We start from the raw sequence: 15,274 nt of genomic DNA, 5'->3' as shown, positions 1-15,274 counted from the left end.
CTGCTTGTTTCCATATGCTGCAAGGCAGCAGCATGTTCTTAGGGCAGGTTGTTTCCAAACCTAAGGAACCCAACCAACTTCATGCTTGATTATAAACCCTATCCATGAGTTAGTACATTCATTATATGAAAAAGTATTTTCAATAGTGTTCTCCAGAAACTTTCACAACCCAACCAGTTCTGCCTCACATACAGACACTATACAGCAAGCCCTGTGAAAGAAAGCTGGCACAGCGATGATCCTAATATCGCATATCTCAAAGGGATTCATGATCATCAGGGAATCCCCTTTTCTATACTTTTGCCTTCTTTGCATGTCCACATGAGTGTGCCCTGACTCACCTCAGAAGATGACCCCAATCTTACTAAAAAACTCAATGCATAGAGTAAAATGTAGTTTTCATGATCAAGTACCTATAAACTGAGAAGGAAGTTTGGAACTTATATTTAGATCCTGGCTTGCAGTTTTGCCATCTCATCATAGAACTCAGCCTAAGACATGCTTTAAGAAAAACAGAGCTGGAATGAAAATCATGGATAGCTTCGGAATGCCTTCTGTGTTCAATTCTGTGCTCTAATGCTGCAATGTAAATCTACTTTAGCCAAAGATGGAACTACAGAAATTTGCTTTAAAGTCTCTTTACTGCTTGAAAATAGCCATCAGAAATTTTTATTCACTTCTTGCTGTTGCCAGCATTGTCCTTTAGCCTATAAGCTCTTCCTCCCTTCCTTGAATTTGTAAAAGAGCTATGTTCACTTCTTTGTTTCACTAAGCCAAGCAAGCCAATCTTCCAGTATATTCTTGTAGAGATACTTTATTCTAAAAAGTAATTCTGTTAATGAAATAGGGTACATTTCCATGCTAGCTGATTCTCCCAAATGTCCAGAAAATTCAACCCCTCCTGTAAATTTTCTTCCCAAATGAAAATTGTGTAGGGAATTATAAAACAGAAATTATGTTAAACAAAAGTTGAGCTTTAAATAGTTGCACTCATCTATTCCACATGCACATGGAATTCAAGTAACAGAAAAGATGTTTTTCATGAGACTGAAGTGTCTGAGGACTGCCATAGCCAGGTCGAAACTTCTGTAGAAGCCTGTTTCACTCTACAGCAGAACAGTTACACAGAGAGGACTTCCAAAAAGGAAGGCAAATATAAGTCAAACTGCAATAGAGTATGTTCCTGTAGCAAGTGAATACTAACTATCCGTTGGCAACACAGTTTACACACTAAAATAGGGAAAGGTGACTTCAGCTACTGTAACGCTTCCCACACTGCTATGGGACAGCTGTAGAAACCTCTCAAAATCTATTTGCACAGGTCAACCAAGCTCATTTTTTTTTAAACTAACATTTATACTAGATGGCACTCTTAAGATAGTAGAGGCATAAGAGAATTGTAACCAATCTATACTCCTTGTGTGACGAGATGAAGGTTTTAACTGTAGGTTAAGATTCTTGCATACGAGTGACATGTGGCTATAAAAACTCCTCTGAAATAATTAACAAAACATAACCTCCCAGAATATTCCCAAGTGACAAAAGTTGTCTTATTCAGAATAAACAAAGCATCAAATACTCTGTGTCAAGCTCACTCCTGTCACTACAAGGTTCACAACTACATGGATTGAGCTGAAAAGAATATGGTCTTGTGTAGTAGATGTGCCTGTAAATCTGTGACATACATCAGATGATGCACCTGCACTACAGCCTGTTATTACCCGATTATTTGAGCTCTCCCACTAATTGCCAGGTAAGACACTCCTCTCAAATTATGCTGGTTTTTAAAAAAACATCAGTCAACATTTTCACATTAAATTCCAGCAGTATACATACAGATATGTATACAAAAATAATATAATACAAATATTTTTTATAATATATAAATTTCAGGAAATACATACAGATATGCCAGTATATAGTCCCATCAGAAAACAGAGATCAGGCTGTTAGCATGGCTTTAGCAACTGGACTAATAACTTCTATCTGACACAAAATCAACAAAGCAATAATTAATCTGATTGTTAGATATTATTTCTTATGTAGCAAAAATCAACTTACAAGTTTTCCTCAAAGACTTTCACCTTTTCACAGCCCTCAGGAGGTTCACGCTTGAACATGTAGCTGTTGTTGGGTTTTGGCGAGGTAGCGTATTTTGGCAAGGGAGAATTATTCCCATTTTCTGCAGGAACAGAGTTTCTCATTACTTATATGTGACACACTATAAAAAAGCCACAAGAGCTACCTTTAAATGCCCCCTGAATTTAAAGCCACTTCATTAACAATTAAATTCAAAAACATTTTGGCCTTCAAAGCCTTCATTTGCAAATAAGCTTTCTTATCTCAATTCCTTTCCTTCTTTCAATTTCTCCTTATAAGACTTTCAGGCTCCTCTGCAATCTCTGATCATTTCTGGACATTTTCAGTTTGTAACTGCAAACCTAAGTCTATGGTTCTGTGCTGTCAAAAGAAATAGTCAGAAGCCATATTCTTTAAAAAAATGAAACAGGTTTATGTTGAACTATAAAATTCCCATAGGATCTGTCAAAAGATTTCAGATAAAAATAAAGAATAATTAAACCCTAAACAAAAACTTTTATGGGTGTGTGTATGAAATGCCACAAGATAGCAGATTTTGGCCAAGATCATAAAAAATACCTGACATAAGCAACAGGGCTACTATGCTGTTTCACCTGATACTGTACATTCTTGCTTCTTCAACCTGCTTAAAATACTCAAAGAACCTATTATTTAAAAGAAAAGCTTTTATGGAAGCACACTCCTCAGTCACATCTATCCAGCTTTAATTAATATGTGCACACACAGTATTTAGAACAATTTGGAAAAAACCAGAACACATGCAAAAAACCCCACATTCTACCATTTCTCCATGGATGCAGGGAACAACCCCCTCTTTTACCTATGTAGTTATGGACATCACGCAAGTTCAGCATTGTTGAACTTTTAAAGTGACATGGTACCTTTATCTCTGGAATCACCAAGCAGATCATCTGTAGAACATGGACTTTCCTCACTGCCTTCATTACAGATGGTGAGAAATGAGGTTGGAGATACTGACTGGGAGCGGCTGCTGTTGTTACTGCCCTTGTCTGCTCCACCGGGTGTTTGGGTATCAATGCTGCGAGTGCTGCTGCTGCGCTGCACCAGTGGGGGTGGAGCACGGTGCCCATCTGGAATATCTTGAGGCTGTTAAAAATTAAAGGTATCACACAGCTGCTCTGTCTGGGTAGCAATTTCTTTAAATGCAGTAATGGTGATGGTCTTTTTGGGTTTCATAAAACCATTTGAGGTAGAAAATTTTATTTGTTACATGCAACTCCAAAATAAACTAAAATGTCAGAAACTAAAATGGTTCAGAAACTAAGGACAAACAGATTTCACATCACCACAGAATTGCTGAGGATGGAAGGAACCTCTTGAAATTATCAAGTTTAACATCTCTGCTCAAGCAGACTCAGGTAGAACAGTGTGTCCAGGACTCTGTCTAGTCCAGTTTTTAATATCTCCACAGACAATGATTCCACAACTTCTCTGGGCAACTTGCTCTGCATTTTGCACACCCTCACACATTAAAAAAACCCAAAACTAAAACCCTAACATTTTTAAATTTATGCCCACTATCCCTTGCCCCATCACTGGGCACTACTGAGAAGAGACCAGCTCTCTCCATTTCTGCACGTATTTATGCACATTGATAAGATCCCTCGAGCTGTCTCTCTTTAAGGCTGAACACTCCCATCTCTCTCAGCTTTTCTTCACACCAGACATTCTGCTTCCTTAATCATCTTCACAGCCTGTATTTCTGATACCTTATTACTAAATTCACCTCTAAAAACCATTAAAATAAATTGAACATTAAAAATGGGAAAATTATGGTTCACCTAGGATGGGGACAGTTCAGCATGAGCAAAAAAGAGTTACTACAAAAACTCAAAACAGACATTTTGCTTTTTCCTGTTCTACTGAGATTTCATATTTCTTAGAGGACAAGGTTTGGATTCAAGCTTAAACTCTTCCACTCCTTTTGCTTTCCAAGAGACTTTTTATTTATAAGAAAACAATCAATACAAATATAAATAAAATCAATTCCAGACAAATTTAAAAATGGTGCAAAATAAAGTTTATGACTTGATCTCAAAGCAAAACCAAAATAATTATATAGAGCAATTGGTGGCAGATACATACAACAAGTTGTTCCTCTTTGTCTCCTGTCTCCTTTATTATTATCTCAATCTCCTGATTCAATCCTTCTACACTGTTTCGGAATCGTGACCCCGTTGATTTGGTAATAGGTATCACAGGAACAAGAGCACTCTTTGGGATGGGAGCCTAAAGAACCAGAGACAATAAGAAAACAATGTAGATTTATCTACAAAACAAAGTTACTATTTCTACCCAAAAGTGACCCTTGAAACAGAACAAATCTACACTTCAGTGTCAAGGATTAACACGAAACCATAGTGATTGTGTTCAAATGGATGCTTGAACTGAAGACAGACATTCTGAATTTTGTTTCAAATCAAATTTCTAGCAGGAAAAGCTATATAACCTAGTCTCAAAATCTCCCCCGATATGATCTGCCTCTGGCTTAACATGGCTTTACAATGAATGAAACAGCAAACATGTAAATGTAAGTAATTTTGAAGCCTTTAAAATACATTCACATTTCTCCTAAAGCGAGCTATACCACAATGTCACATCACTCATTGGATTGTAACCACATTAACATTGTATTTTAATGGAAATCTGTGACCACCTGCAATAACATGACACATGCTGAAGGAAAATTATTCCACAAAATGCAAGACTGCACTATGTTAAAAATTAAGACCAATGTATCAGCTACCTTAAGACAGAATAAAAGGCTGACAAAACAACTTAGGGAGACTTCCACAGAAAGAATAAAATCCCAAACCCAAATGTTAATACCTAGTTGCTTCAGAATGAAGATTAACAGTTTAAAAATCCAATGTTTCAAAATAGGCACAGCAACTTGATTCTCAGAAAACACATTACTGAAATTTCCCAAAGCTCCCTTTGGCACACCACAACATCTTGTGATTTCCCATTCTCTCCATTAGCATCTGTTAGCATCTCCTGTTAAAAAAGTCTCTGTACCAGAATACGAGAAGATTCTGCACTCCTTAAGCAGGGGTGTACTACAGGTAATGTAATGTAATACTTCCTGCAAACATTTAGCTCAACTGAAAGAACAGCACAACACCCTTAAGTCACAGTAGAATTCCCGTGTAAAAATTCTGGATGCTACGGCCTAGTGCGCTATGATTGAGAGCAACTCCTCTACTGACTGAAGGGCCAGCATCATCTGGTCTTCAAAATGTATTTTTGTGAGGGGTTTTTGTTTTAATTTTTCCTTTAAGTAACAAGACTACATAGACACTGAAGCATTTTAATTTCCTGTGTACATTCTCAAAAACCACAAAAAGCTTGTCTGGCAGAAAACCCACCTCAGAAAAATTAATGTAAACAAGATATTTTAAGCACAGAACATAATGGAGACTTCTTGTCACAATCACAAATCTCTGCAGCAGCAGAACTCATGAATTATATTGGTTCTGCTTTCCTGAAATATTAGATTAGCCATAAAAAAACCAAACAACTCAAAAAAGACATGCACAAGAACTACAAAAGCTTCTGTTCAGGAAATGCTTGTTACTCTGTTTCTGTCAACAAAAACTAAATATTCTCATAGTGGCCAAACTTGTAAAGAGTTTCTAAAGTCTTGCCTGAAGATGAAAAAAAACACTGGAGAAGAACACAAAAAAGACAGAGAGCAACCCTGCTAATTCTGTTCCAAGCACAGCCTTGGATCAACAATTCAGTAAATTAATACAGGTTGATATTCAGTCACAATATAGATATATCAGCACAAGTTCAGGAGCTAAAGATTATTTATGCACCCAGTTATTCAATATACACATTCTTAGAACAAACTGAGCTTGTTAAAAGTAGTACACTTAAAGATTTCAGCAGCCATTAGCAAAATGTGGCAACTCTTCACCTTTTAAATGTGATTGCTTACCACAGAAACTCTTAGGTTCATGCTACTATTTGAAGAATTCACAGTAGGTTCAGGGGAGTTCAATATAGTTCAGTACAGCATGTTTCACTTGCAAGAAAAAGAATATTCTTTACATGACTGAGGATGATTTCTTAGCCCAGGGTACCAGAGAGTGGAAACATAAGGAGGTATCATGACATGGGTAGAAGAATCAGCCTCAAAACAAGAGACTTCTTATTAGAAATACTGCCTTCACAGAGGTCATGCAGGAATAGGCTACCAACCTTCGACCACTCATCTGAATACCTGGGAATGCTCACCACAAGGCAAGGTGCCAAGCACAGGATAGTAACTCCTGTGCTCATACATTAACACATTGGCACAGAGTTTTCAGTTCTGAAACTTACAGGTATGGCATAAACTCACAAGGTAGGAAAAAGGGGTGATGACAAATCTAAATTTTTCACATGCTTTTCAGGAAAAATGCTCTAAGCTTTTACAATTTTTGACAAGTAACAAAACTTTAAACAGGATCCCAGGACTTGTGATGCTTTTACATCAAGCCACCTCTAGGTTGAATGGATCACGGTAACTCTACTCTAAAAATGAAGTGTTCCACCTACTGAGGTAGTAAGAGTGACACCAAAAAGACCCAAACCCCCAACACTGTAAAGTGCATGCAGTTGATCTCAGTAAAAATAAATTGGTCAGACAATAGGAATGCATAGTTCCCAGGAAAATGAAAGGCACAGGGACCTTGATGGTTCAGAGTGTCAAGTAAAGATGTAGTATCAGCCAAGTGCACTGAGGGAAAAAGCATGTTGGAAAAAAATAATCCATTTATTCTTCCATCTGGTTTCAGTTCTGGCCTCAATTCTAGTTCCTCCATTATACTAACACTGAATATAGAAAGATCCCATTGTTTTGGCTCCTGTTTAGAGATCTAGTACCATGCAATTAATTCAAAATGTTCTCAGAAGCATCCTGAGATCACCTGAGTAGGCTATGACCTTTCTGCAAACTCTTCTTTCAGTTGAGACAGAAAGGAATATTTCTGGCATAATGAAAAAAACCCACAGACAAAAAAACATTCATTTGCTCTGAAAAAAAAATAGCAAGGACTTGATCAAGGTCCTCCCCAGCTATTTCCTGATTGTGAGCAGAGGGTCAGGAACAGCTAACAAGCTTATTCTATAGAAATTGTGTGGATTTCTTTCTTCACACAAAAATCCTATTAGAAAGAAGCACAAGTAAACAAATTAGAAACTTAGTTGGCAAGAACCACAGAATTCTTTTCTATAATTCAAGAATTGTGGTAAAGTTTAAGTAGGGAAGAAAAGTAGGAAATGAATCCACTAAAATGTAACTAGACTTAACTAGAAGAGCATGTAATTTTCGAAATGTTAAACAGAGTTTACCCAGTGTCTGTGAAGGAACTACTGACACAATTTCCTAATGCTTTTTCTCACCTTGTCAGGAATCCAACTCCTTGAGCTCAGAAATCTTTACATGACCCTTTAGAGTCAACAAACACAAAAGTTTCCTTCAAGCTAGGAATGTGATATAAAAATTTCAAAATATTCTAATTACTAAATTCTGGTTTCCACACAGTCCTTCCCACAAATCCTGAAGGAACAGAGCTACTGCCAGAAATTCTAGTTTAGCAGTCCTCAAAATAAGAATGAGAAAACCCAGGAACTTTGCCCTTGATGACTACAGTTACAGATTTTCACTCTGAGTTAAAAAACAGCTGCTAAACGTCATTAATCTAAACTCTTCACTTACTCTTTGAATCCTCCTTTAACTTCTCCCCTTCGCAAGTAGCTTGACACAGCTGGCACGAAATTCACCAAGAAAAACAATGTTTTGTTTTGTAACACAATCCTGGAAAAGCTGCTTTGCTTCAATTTATATTTTATAGTTTGTTTCACAAGCCCAAAAACTAATTATCCGTGGCATAATATTTTTTATTCACATACTATAAAATTGGGCAGAATGTAAAGACATCCATACCAGAAGCAAGATAACAAAATAATTATGATTCTTAAAAAGCTATATACATAATTTAGGGAGATATTTTTCATAATAGCAGCATTGTTGTTCATTTTTGAAATTAAAACTCACCAAGATGATCTGTGCTAAGGTGGTAATACCTTTGCATTCAGAAACTCACAAGTTTGTAGAATGCCAAGCAAACTTGTTAAAATGCATGTAATTTTCCAGTGTAGTAAAGGGCCTACATCAAAAGGTCCTCAGTATACCTTTGGCTGAAAATGTCCTCAGGTTCTACAAACTCAGATGAAACACCTTAATCAAGTACGTTGATCTGTCTTTTGTTTTCGTTTGCTTTTTTTAACCAACAGTTTGACACATTTTGTATGTTGATTTTCATTAACTTTCTCAGAACCCCCTGGAAAGGGATTGGGTCATTTATTTGTCTTTCTTCATTCAGAATTCTGCACTGTTTTGACTCGAGCAGTCAGTTAAACCAGCAGCACAATATACTGCACCCACATTTCAGTAATCTCTAAATTCCTATGTCAAAAAATGTAATTCTAAAAAAAAATTCCTAAATATTTCCAGTAGCAGCGAGTTCAAACTACTGACAAATTGAATTCAAGAGGCACACAAATCCTGAAAAGTCATAACTCCTAATTAAATGTCCTACAGCAGGGATAAGAAGTTAGGGTCTGAGACAAAAAGTGCTAATGACTTTTATACAAAGTAGGAGTTAAGAAGAACACAGCAAAAGAAATTCAAAACACTATTTTCTTATTTTCATTCTTGAAGTAGAACGCACTCAAGGTACCTGACTTTGAAAGAATGACCAAGTTTTTCAACTGGTTTTCTTAAAGTTATTCAACAAAAATACACTTGAAAGAGGATCTGTGTTTCTAGAAGTCTATAATTTTTTTACACCTGTTATCAATTGAGCTAAAAATATTACACCTCTGTCAACCTGACCTCATTAGAAGCCTTGAAATAAAACTGAAACTGCACACAGAACATGTGGTGGCCTAACCATCACAGTTTTTGTAGAAGGGATTATTACTTTAAGTCTCAAGGCATAACAGAAGACAGGGGAAAGAAAGATAAAATCTTAAAAAGGCTGCATGAAGTTATGAAGTGTGTAAACACTTAAATAATCCCATGGAACAGCCTTTTGTCATGTAAGATCTCTAAATCTCATCACAGTGTTAGAGGAGTCTTTGGCAAGACAAAATGTGCTCAGAAGAACTACCTTTTATCTGAGCATACAGTTTTACCAGCAGTTTGCTCCATGCCATAGTCCACATGCAAAGTCATAATTGTTACAGCAACGTGTAATGAAGATGATGGTCTATAGTTTTAAATTTTATCTGTCATCCTTTTGTGGAACCTGCAGAATTCACTTTAAAAACCTTGTTTTAAGGATGTATTTAATTACCTGAAATTATTTGAAAGTGGGAGTTCAAAGCCAGCTCACTCAAGTAACAAAAAGATCTGGGCCCCCACTCACTCAAGCAGCCAAAAGAAAGAGCTCTACTTCATAGAACTCACCTACAGCTATGACATAATTAGCAGTCTGTGGTATTTCTAAGTTCCCTCTAAGACAAATCACAACCTAGAAAGGACCTACAGGTAGTATTAGCTAGCCAAAATGGCCAAAAAGCACACAGCCTTACCTGACTGTGGTTAATAGCTGCATGGTTGCCATGAAAAGGAGACTGTCTTTCTTTGTCCCGATGGTGCCTGCTGCTGTGTTTGCTTCTCTGCAGCTGTTGACGCAATTTTGCAATCTAATGAAGGAAAAAATTCACATCAGATTTCAACAGGTGTATTCAGGTACACAGGCAATTTCATCCATTTATTCCATCACTTAGTTAAAATTATTTACTATCATAACATTCATAATTATTGCCAGCACTAGATTATACTCAAGTTCTTGCAGACCTAGTATGTTAGCTACCAGTTCAGCTGATGCTCAGAAGACACCTCTGGGGGTTTAGTGAAAGAATTTGTAATACATTAAGTTGAAAGTAGTGAGGTCACTGCTGTTATTTCCTTCTTTGATGAAAAAATGTCATCTACATTTAACATTTTATTTCCCACATGTTTGTGTGGGAAATATTAAATATTTAAATATTAAATATAAATATTAATTGACCTGCATTGTTATATTAAATCAGTATCAAATGAACAACTATTTCATATTTTTACCCACCATCTGTATAATTAAACAAAGTAGTAAAATACTCCTACCCTCCTGAAGCATCATGGTATTGATGCATACAAAAAAATACATTTACTCCAAAATTATCTCAAGTAATGGCATTTCTGACCTCCTTTAGTTGTTCATTGCTGCCCCATGATGATGAACGTTTGTGTGAGCTTCTCTTCTTTTCTAAATATTCTTCAGCCCAGGCACTTTCTGTCTGTAGGAAGATGATTACAGGATTAATTAAAAAAGGTAATTGCTACTTTCTGGCAGAATATTTTTGAGACAAATTAGGAAAGAGAACATTTAAGATACACTAAATTCAGAACTGAAAGTGAACAGTAACCAACTAGAAGCCTTCCTCAAAGGTGAAGTACAAAAAAACACCAAACCCACAACTTTCAGACCTAGTGTAATATAGGGATGTGCTGGTTCCCTTCCAAATGACTGAGCATAAGGCAGTACTCACAGCCAGATGTACCAGGGGCTGCTACAGAGCTCTGAAGAACCAGTGTGAGGGTGCAGAACTAGGGGAGATGGTACATTTCATTTCCTGCACAGATGCTGACCTTGTTATTGCTGAAGAATTAGCAATGGGGGCTTGGTGAAAGCCTGCACCAGCACAGCTTCAAAATCATGTTCTTGCTCTCAAGAATGAGAAAATGGAAAGCAAGGCATATAAGCACCACTAGAGCTATTGCAAAGCAGGTAATAAATTTATTAATGCCTCAAAGGGCTCCAGGTTCACAGTTGACCCAGACCAAGCAGAAAGCAACACAGATAATACTAAGCTGGTTTCAGTAAGCCAAGAGAACCATCAGTGTTTAATAAAAAAATCTCACAAACTCATTGTGGTGAGGAAGTTCTGAGAAATGCAACATATTGTTCAGACACACTATATTTCAGGTAAGAAAATGCACAGGCAAGCCTGTGATAATGCTGCAAGCTTTATGAGCAGTTTGTATTCCCACCTAGCTGCCTCCAGGAATGTCTTCAAAAGCAGTGAACTGTAAAGGCTCTAAGAAGACAGATAGTAGCATCTATCTGGAATCTCTGAGCAGTCACAGGAAATACACCTTATGAAGCAAGGGGAAGAATTTCTGGAAGCATTTTACACACTGAAAGAGACAGCAAATTCCTTGAAATTTACTCTTGCCACTATGCAGTTCTTAGCACACAGCTAAGCTAACCTCATTTTCTTGGATATCTCACTTTCTCCTCAAAGCCTCAAAGTCTTCACATCTACAGTGTGCCGTGGTTGTTCTTACACATGAGACTAACAGCTTGCAGAAGCCACATGCTGACCTTTCATACCTCAGCTGCAGTTGTATCAGAGAAACTCAAGTCTTTTGTGGTATTAATCCCTGTTTTGCAGGGAATATGGAGCCTTAACTCCAAATATACAGGTAGTAACCCCACCAGTTTCAGTTACAGACGCAAGTTTCATATAAATGAAACCTTCATTAACAGTACTTTTTAATCTTCATCATTCCAAATCAAAAACTAACTAGGATAAATCTGAATAATAAAGTTAATAGGGTTGCTTTGAAATTCCTATTTCATAGCAAAATCAGAATCCATTACAATCTGTTTTTCTAGAAAAGCACTCACTGATCTTTATCATAAGATAGAATAATTGATAACCCCCATTCCCAAGTACCGGTTTTGTCTAGTCAATTCTCAAATGTCAATCAGGAGTATCATCCTATCCTCTAGCTCCTGGAACAGTAAGCTTTAACTACTAATTCTAGCTTCCCAACTCAGCAGAACCATTGCACTTGCCTACAGGAGAATAATTAACACTCTTAATTAGTTTTTCCCTTTAATTTATATTTAAGACTTTGACTCAAGATTCAATAATTATTTAATAAATTAATATCTGATTAATTTTAAAGCACTCAAGTTGCTTTGATGCTTATCCTTAAAACAAATGGTTAGAAAACCTTTTAGATCAAAACAGAAATGCAATACTTTTTTAGCAAGTCTCCTATTTATTCCCCAAATTTTATTTGTAATACTTATTATCAAGAAATAGACCAAATAACCAATAGGTAAAGTGGGATTTATATTTCTCTAGGTTCTTAAAGTACTACTACTTGCTTATTGGTTGTTACCATGCATAACATCCTCCCTCTCTCTAGAATTGCAAAGAAATTAGTTTAAGAATAAATTTATTGCAGACAGTAGAATGCTTCAGAAAAAAAAAAAGAAAAGTCTAAGAGACAAAAACTTTCCAGGCAAAATGAATTATTTAAGAATTAAAAAATTACTAAGTAATTGTCTCATTTTAACTTGTAAGACAAACATGTTTCATTCCAAGCAAAAAAGACAAGACTATTAACACCTGTTTTATGAGCAATTAAAACAACATGTGCAGGTATGAATTCTAGCCAGACCCTTGAATGCTCATTAATACACCTATTCATCATCCAACAGATATTCTCCATGTACATAATTCAGTCTAATTTTATAGGCAGGTTTCATCAAAATACTCAGCTGCAGGAGGAGTCTGATAGAGAGACAGTCTCTGCATGACCTGGGGTCTCTTACACAGCTCTCAGCTCTGACCCATGGGCATCTCTAGAGAGACCTGCAAGCTGAAGTGTGCCACTAATTGCTGTCTCTTCCCAGTCTGCTTCCTGAATGACTCTACTCCCTGTGCCATAACTCCACACAATTAAGACACCCTGCTTACTCAACTTGAAACCTTTTATAACTTTGCAAATTCAATTCCTGTTCTCTAAAGGCTTGGAATCAGAACACATACATTTCATGTCAGACTTCGTGAAATTTGAAATTACACACTGGAACCAGAGTATCTCACAAGTGAAACTTCATCCAAATATGTCATCTTCAGAAAAGCTGAACAATACAAATGGGCAGCCAGTATTATCTTGGGAAACTAACCATTGTAAGTCACATTTTAAACTTGTCCCTAGCTCTAGTGGCTGCTCTCAGACCCACTGGAAGATTAAAAGCAATAATATCTCATCAGTGTCACATCAACATGAGCTTTGGTCATACATATGTATGTCCATAGCCCTAAATTTTCTACTGGTTTGATAAATTTTAAATTAGGTACTGCAAACAGATCATTCTAGTTCTCTCAGAAATACACTACCATAAATCACCAGTAAGTGTACTCATTCTGCAGAAATATCTAATGCCCTTTCCAGTCTTCCCATTAACCTTTCAAATACATTTCCTCTACAAAAGCCCAGTATCACAGCAGTTAGATGTGTTAGACTTGGAAGAAAAAGCCAAAAGCAAAACGCAAGCCAAAAAGGACAATATCTGGCAAATACAGATTATAAAAGCCCAACCATGATTCAGATTATATCAAAACTAGGCTGAATGAGATCAACTGAACATAGCAAATACTCTGGCAGCAGTACAGAAATATAATTATTTGGAAAAAAGCATTATTCTAAGAAATAAAATATGAAAATAAATTTATTTTTATGAAAATAAAAATGACACACATGCAGGTTTAGTTCTGCCCTTTAATGATGCCTTTTAATAGCTAGGCATGAACAGCCACTCCTTGGATATCACATATCTTCCTCCATCCTCCTCCTCTTACTTCAATTTGCTTACTTATTTCAATCTGTCTTCTAACCATTTTTCCAATTCATTTTCCTGCACAGGAACTTGTTCCTCAGCTGTCCTTTCTTCTTCACCAGCTCCTAATTCCATCTTAACCACATGAGCATATTTCCCTACAAAACACCTTCCTTCTCTACTGATCTGCTCTTTGAATTGTGGTCTGTCCCACAAAAGGCCATGAATCTCAAAAAGGCCCCACAGTAACACTGCAGACTTCATCTGCTCAACACCCTACATGTTCTTACACACTGAAAACTATGTGGATATATTTTTTTTACTGTTACCAAACCTAACAGAGGTTCAAGCACAAGGATGATGCTTGAGGTCATGCTACAAGGTCCTCTTCCAAATGCATTCTGCTTATGTTCTTTGGAATTAGTGGAGACTTCTTGTTGAAACCATGTTCCAGGAATAGGGATTTAAATCTGATATATTTGCCCCTTTCTTTCACTCTGCACATCAGAGAAAGCCACTGCCAGACTGCACCTACAGAAGGAGAAATGAAGCACTAGGATATTTTCATAGGAACAATTAATCTTGAACCACTTCTGCATACAGAGAGGATAACATGTAACAACAGTCCCTTTAAAGGGGAATGCCACAACAACCATCAGGTAATGCCAGCTTCATTCAATTGTTTGTTGCTTCCATTTTTACAGGTGACCGAACCTTTAAAGCTTGTGAAATTTTGTTAAGCAGTTCATGTTTATTGGCAAATAATGTATTTTTTTAAAACTTTCCAGTTGAGCTAGATTTCAACATCATTCACAGTTCAATGAGGCATTCTTCAATGCATATAATTCTATACTTGGTGAATAAAACTCAAGTGTACATTATGGGGCTTTTACAAACAGAGGATGAAGACAGAGACAGACATACATATAAGGATACATCACTAAGTTCTCTGTATAAATCTAAAGTAAACAGTACTTAATTTCAGTGCTATCTGGTGTACTGTAAGAACAATAAGAACACAGATGTACAATGCACTAGTGTTTTCCTGAGGCAAGAAGGAAGTGGAACACCTAAAAGATACTACAGTTCTCAGCCTTTACTTAAGGAATGCAAATAATTGCATGACTACATGCAGTAGCAAAGGTAGGATTCTGGCAATCTGAAAGTGAATAGGAACTTGTGAGCAAGAAAGCTGAAGTGAATGTTCTCAAGGGAAAAGCTTCTTACATTTAAATCCTGTCTTCACACTTAAGTACTGGAAAGACAAAAAACTCTGTCCTACCTGTGTGGCTTTGTCTCTCATACAGGGAGCAGCTTGTCCATGATTATCCCGAGGCCACTGCCCAGCAAGGTACGGAGCAGCAAGCGTATCCAGTGAAGACGTTCGGCGAACAATACTGGAAGGGCTTGATGAAGGTGGTCTTGATTTGTCTGTTAGAGCAAGAACATTTGATTACAAAGAAATCAAACAA

The 15,274-nt window shown here is 36.8% G+C and overlaps 1 protein-coding gene across 1 annotated transcript in view; it reads right to left on the bottom strand.

Annotated features, from left to right (window-relative positions):
• The window catches only part of FAM117B (family with sequence similarity 117 member B), a 28,852-nt gene that overhangs the window by 6,110 nt on the left and 7,468 nt on the right, over nt 1–15,274 (bottom strand). The window contains exons 2-7 of the mRNA XM_023930841.2: nt 15,085–15,233; nt 10,366–10,458; nt 9,709–9,822; nt 4,207–4,350; nt 2,982–3,207; nt 2,062–2,182 (exon numbers count right to left, since the gene is read on the bottom strand). Of these exons, the coding sequence (XP_023786609.2) occupies nt 2,062–2,182; nt 2,982–3,207; nt 4,207–4,350; nt 9,709–9,822; nt 10,366–10,458; nt 15,085–15,233 (847 nt within the window). The remainder of the gene's footprint in view (nt 1–2,061; nt 2,183–2,981; nt 3,208–4,206; nt 4,351–9,708; nt 9,823–10,365; nt 10,459–15,084; nt 15,234–15,274) is intronic.

Source organism: Cyanistes caeruleus, chromosome 7, assembly GCF_971803275.1.
Source record: "Cyanistes caeruleus chromosome 7, bCyaCae1.hap1.1, whole genome shotgun sequence".
NCBI classification, from domain to species: Eukaryota; Metazoa; Chordata; class Aves; order Passeriformes; family Paridae; genus Cyanistes; species Cyanistes caeruleus.
This window is presented reverse-complemented; position numbering and strand designations above follow the sequence as displayed.